We start from the raw sequence: 6,188 nt of genomic DNA, 5'->3' as shown, positions 1-6,188 counted from the left end.
GGGCTTCCTTCCTTCAGATTCAGGACCCAGAGCGATGGCACTAAGGATCCCTCCTCCTCCGGTCCGCCTACCGAAGGGAAAGACTTCCCTCGGGTTGGCGCGCTAGCGCCCGCGAGATACCTTCAGGGATCTCTCAGTCCCCGCGGGCGAGGGCCGCGGCTTAAGGACATTCCTGCCCCCGACCTATTAAGGAGGAATTACGACTATTGTCCACCTCATTCTTCGGCCGTGACCGCAGCACCAAGCGGCGGGACCCGATCCTTCCCGTCTAGGTATCCAGGATACTAGTAATCCAGTATACACATCAGTGTGTGCACCCTGCGCGAAGCCAGAGCCCCGTCAGCCACAGGAGGGGTACTCCTGTGTTACCGACTCACACCACGAGGAGGTGGGGTTGGCACATGGGCCCGGTGGCCCTTCTGCGAGTCTTATATTGGACAAACTAAGCGATACCTCCAGAATTAATGAACATATAAATGATATAAAGAAAGAAGCTAATAACCACTCTGTAATTAGCAAACACCGTACAAACTTTAACCATGAATTTAATTGGACGAAACCAAAAATATTACATAGCGAGCATTTCAAGAAGGAAAAGAGAAATCGCGGAAATGTTTTTCATAAAGAAGACCGATAATACAATAAACTTACAAACAGACACTGAAAATTTAAATGCTATATACGACGTTGTAATCAACACAATATAGACCATATCACCTTGTAACGCTCCTAAAACATGACCGAGCATTAGTTCGAGCCCAACTATCACAGTGCTCACATGTACCGAAAATTTATAATATGACACGGTCTCTTCCGACATGACGACATACTTAGGTTTGTTTGTTAATTTATACTTGTTTTATAATTTAAGTACCTAATTTATATCTTCAATTGTTATTTAATTTACATCTTGCCTATCTTGTTTTACTCACCATGACTTACCATTGTTCGCTGTAATCTCACCGTACCGTAACTTATTTCGTTTACTTAACAATATTATACCTGGTTTATTTTATTTTATTTTTATTTCTAATTTATTACTTTACAATTTAATTTATACATACACTACGTATTAGACCTTATTACCATGACTTACACTAGTCTACCGTTTTTAATTTAATTTATACTCGACTTATTTATTATAATTATGATTGTTGTTGATTGCAGTATTACTTGAAAAGGACCCAAACTAGGGTCGAAACGTTGTAGTATCTACTTAAATAAAGCTACTAGCCATTTGGGTTGACCATAAGTCCCTGTTAGAATTATAATTTTTATTCTTAATATAAGGTAGATATCTTCTTACAATTACTTCCATTTCATAAAAATAATTGTAAGTTGCTGCGTTAACAAAAAACAAAGTATTTAATCTATAACACCTTAAACGTACTAACTTAGAATATTTAATATTAACATCAAATATCCTCGATCCAGCTGAATTGATACAATTTTCACAAACTGTAGACAACTTAGAAATTTTATGAATAACATAACCAGCAAGGGCATATAATATATTTAAATAAACATTGTCCATATAAATCTGTATTTTATCGACGTGAGGCGGAATTACAGGAATATCATATGATTTGTGAAGATCCTTATTTTTACGCTTTTTTACAAAATCAACAACAAAGGCACCTTCATCTTGTTCATAATTAGTATTGTTTAAAACTTGTAAATATTGTGAGACGCTATGAATTTTTAAACTTTGTTTAAATTGTAATGCGTTTGGCACAGGAAATTTCTTTCGTATATTTGAAAATAAGTTTTCAACACAATCCTGAGTGAATCTTGCTCCTAACACATATAAATATCCCCGCTCCTCAATTAAATAATTTACGAGTTCTATGAAAGATGTAGTAGTGATCATAATACCGCATTGTACAGGTTTAAATTTTCCATCTTGTCCAATTTTAATATTACGAAAGAGATCAATAAATGATTTTAAAAACTCTATAGTCTGATTAAATTTTGTTCGCGATTTGTCTTCTCCTTTTATTTTTCCTAAAGATATTAAAGAATTTCGAGAAGTAACTATATCAAACCATTTCGACACAATCTCGATAAATAACGCGGTCACTTTATATTCGCTTATGTAACGTTCTTCTGATAGAAAGTGCAATGCACTGCAACATTTCTGTTATACAAAGTGGTTGCCTTGTTAACTCTCATTTTGTTAAAATTAGTAAGAGTAGTAGTTTCTTTATCTAATTTTGGTGCTAATTTAAATATCATGTTTTCTTGATCAGCTATCAATTCTTCGATATGTGAACATTTAACAATGCATGAAGATAGTTCATACATTTTTGTAAAATTCTCTGGCAATGTTATAATTTTATTATTTACTAACGCAGTTCGAAGATTTTTATGAGATGCGGAGCATCAGCAAAGAAGAACAATTTTCGGTTGTTATCTAGTGGATGTGGCACTGAGTTTTTAATTTTGAGATACTTGGTTGCAGATATATTGTCGAAAGCTATCCACATGCCCTGATTAACTGCTCCCATGTCAGAGGTGATACTATGAACTTTGAGACCTATTAGTTCGGCTTTTTCAAGTATTTTAAGAATAATTTCTTTCAAAATTGCACCATTAAACCCGTTAGGAGTATAATAGTATGCTACAATCTGTTTCCATCGTGTAAATATACCGCAAATCATGAACACCAAGCCATGCGCAGCGTGAAGCTTCAATCCTATAAACGTGCATGCAGTAGAAATTATAGTAATAGTCATAGCAATTATAGTAATAGCAATTATAGCAATAGTCATAGCAATTATAGTAATAGCAATTATAGCAATAGTAAGTGTACATAGTAATAGCAATTATACATAGTAATTATAGTAATAGTATCATAATTATAGCAATAGTAATTATCGTAATAGTAATTATAGTAATGGTAATAGTAATTATTGTAATAGTAACTATAGTATTTAGAATGCTTTTAAATTAAGGAAAGTGTTACGTCAAAACCTCTTGGGATGTGGAGGTATGGAATGACGCAACTAGTAAGTTTCAATGTCTCGCTAACACGCTCGGAGGCGCGTGGAAGCGAGCCGAACGCACTTTTCTAAGGCTCTAAAAAGGCCAATGTCCGTGAGGACACTATGACTCTTTTCAAGAGCGGTGCGATCGCAGGTCCTATTTTAGGTCAAGGAAATTAATCCCTATTACCCTGGGACGGACCTTGTGCACTCTCAAAGGTGAACGAAGGGGGGTGAGGTCCTTAGAAATAAAATAAAATAGAAAGGGATAGGTTTAACATAGTAATATATTTACGATTTGTCTACTAGACATTAGATTAGGATTAATAAAATAAAAGGCGTACGGGTGCCGCTCCAAGAATAGCCCCGGGGTAGCCCCTGCCTGTCGTAAAAGGCGACTAAAAGGGGAGGAGGAAGAAGGAGAGTCTGGGACCCTAGGGGTGGGCATGAGCTGGGAACTCGTGACTCACCCGCCCCTGCAACAACATGGGGCGCGGCGGGAGGCCTGGTGGCACCCCCGCCGCAAATTCGGAGGAGAAGGCCCTTCTCAGGGCCGTTAGAGAAGAAGGCCCTTTCCAGGGCCACGCCAGGTCACAGGGCGTAGAGGTGCGCGAGATAACGCGCGGCGCGGGGGCTGCCGAGCAGTTATGCGATCTTGTGCCCTCGGCAGTCCCCATATAGCGCATAGAAGTCCACCCCCGGTGGTTTTAGTGCGGTAGGCGTCTCCATTGCACTACTGGCCCCATGGGTGTCAACTGCCCAGGGGCCAGGGAGACGAGTCCCACACACCACCCCGTCTTTTTCCCAGAGAGGCGGGGTGACGGTCCATGAGGATTTCCACCGGGTCAAAAAAAAAAAGGATTAATAAAATAAAAAGAAGGTCATTTTAACTTCTTGACATTATATTTGAGAGAAAAAGAAATAAAATAAAATAAAATAAAGGCTAATTTTTACTAACTAAAAGAGATCAATAGGTGTTACATTTATATGTGTTAACGCTATATGTACTGCGACGATTTTTTTTATCTTTTCTTAATTTCTTCTCCGCCCTCCCGTGATACGTGGACGGACGGGTGTTGCCGTCCCGCTCTCGCTGTCGCGCGCGGGTCTTAGGCGAAGGTGCGCGCCGACGACGGGGAGTGCGGTCGCCGGGCGCGAGAAGCGCGGGATGCGGACGGATCGAGTCGTCGTCAAAAACCAAGGGGGGGGAAAATGATAACGCGCCGGAAAGGAGCAGGATCGCGGTAGCTCCGCGCGTACCGTGCCGAAAGCCGAAGGCCCGACGCGAAAAACGAAGCTTGGGCGCCAGACGCGGTCTTTCACGCGTCACGTCACGATACCCGCGAAATCGCACGAACGATAGGTATCGGCCTTCGCCACGGGCAGGCTAGCTCGCCTCATGATGTAATAAGAAAGGTGAACCATTGCGCATAATGGCGGCTGGTACTACGGAGCAGCCAATAAAATTTTGCCCACAAATGTTGCGCGAGATTCAAACACAGTACTAAGATCGGAGTATGGATACTTTGTTCTGAGACACATAATAATACCAAATAAATTGATAATATATAAAATGATAATAAATGAAATGATAAATAAAAATAAATGATAAATAAAAATAAAATATATTTAATAGTTAATGTGTAAAAATAATTATAAAATACAATCAATACATATTGTACATAACACGAATATTATTTTATTTGTATAAATACGTTTTCTTTGTTGCTTAATTTATTAACTTTTTCGCTTTTTTCTTTAGTATGTTATTTAGAACAATATCTTTATTTATTTTTCGCAAACATACATATGTTCTCGTACGTATTAAACATGCAACCACTTCTTTAGGAATACAATAATTACTTTTTGAACAATGTTTGTTAATGTATCAAAAATCTTGTCTTGTGTAGAAAAGGAAGTATTATGAAATTTTATGAATTCTTCGTTCATAAGCGTACTCTGTCCTTGTTCAACGTTCGCACGTAACAAGGACAGAGCACGCTCATAGCGCTAAATAGCATCTCCCCGAACGCAGCTTTAGTGTTACCAGGACGGGAGGGATCTCTTGTGCCTTACAGTACGAAGTAAATAAACATAAATCAAAACGCCAAAAATCTGATGTGACAAACACACATGAGAGAAGCCATCTTGCTTTTTAGCATTTGTGGGCAAATTCTGATTGGTCAAAGAGCAGACGCCATTTTGAACCACTGCGCATCCTCGGGAATGGTTCACCTTTCTTATTACATCATGAGCTCGCCTAACGGTAGAGGGGCGGGACGGTGGTTGACACTAAAAAATTCCAGAGGCTACGGGACTCAATAGGTTCACACGACGGACGAGACTCACGACGGGAGACGTACACGAAAAGAAACTCAGGAATTTAATATAGTAAAATCGGGTTTAATATAAGGCGGCGTTACCAAGCCGGTTGAGCGGCCGCTATAACGGGCGGCGTCGCGGGCGACAATAGTACCGGCCCCGAGATCGGGGGAACAACTCGCCGCGATACTCTCTGCGACGCGGAACAATCCGGCGCGAACTCAACAGAAACTATCAGTACGCGATAAACCCTACTCGGACGACACGGACGCACTTGACAGTAATTTTCTCGCGAACGGTACGACTACCGTCGCACACGCAATACTCGGCCGGGGCGCTTCGCCCGCGAGACTGGGTACTCGGGCCGACGGATCGACCCATCTCACAACGACGTGCAATCATCCGCCGGGCAGTCCCCGACGGCTAACTACGGCGAGCCCTTCGCTCGCGCCCGGCCGCGCCGGCCGCGCGGGTCGGCAGGGGATCTCGCTTAGGACGCGCCGTCCGCACGAAACCCGCCACCGACAGCGGCGGAAGCGGCACGGGGTATCGCAGACACTCACCCAGCCGTTCGTACTTCCTCGGTCGTCGCGGCTCTACGGCGCCGCACCCTCGCGTCACGCATGCACGCGACACTCCCGCGGCATGCGTACCCCGCGTGATCTCGCGCAACGCAACCCTCGCGCCGCGAATCTCCAGATCGGCGGACCAGAATTCACACGACCGCGACACTCGACTCGAACACGCTCACACACACACACACGCAAGACCTGTGCCCTGCAGGCTCCGGGGTAACCGCGGTTGCTTGTCGCCGCGACCGGGACACCAAAGAAACTCTAAAGCCGACGGGCCGTAGCCCGGGCGACACCAAGCGCGAAATTT

At 42.6% G+C, this 6,188-nt stretch overlaps 1 protein-coding gene across 1 annotated transcript in view; it reads right to left on the bottom strand.

Moving 5' to 3' along the window:
* Positions 1-2,887: 2,887 nt before the first annotated feature.
* Positions 2,888-6,188, bottom strand: part of LOC105556388 — a 10,443-nt gene continuing 7,142 nt past the window's right edge. Inside the window, exon 2 of the mRNA XM_012003475.1 lies at positions 2,888-2,958. Within this exon, the coding sequence (XP_011858865.1) occupies positions 2,950-2,958 (9 nt within the window). The 3' untranslated portion in view covers positions 2,888-2,949. The remainder of the gene's footprint in view (positions 2,959-6,188) is intronic.

Source organism: Vollenhovia emeryi, unplaced genomic scaffold (assembly GCF_000949405.1).
Source record: "Vollenhovia emeryi isolate VEMERY1.0 unplaced genomic scaffold, V.emery_V1.0 DF940065.1, whole genome shotgun sequence".
In the NCBI taxonomy this organism is placed as follows: Eukaryota; Metazoa; Arthropoda; class Insecta; order Hymenoptera; family Formicidae; genus Vollenhovia; species Vollenhovia emeryi.
The sequence above is the reverse complement of the archived record's forward strand: the minus strand, read 5'-3'. Positions and strand labels throughout refer to the sequence as shown.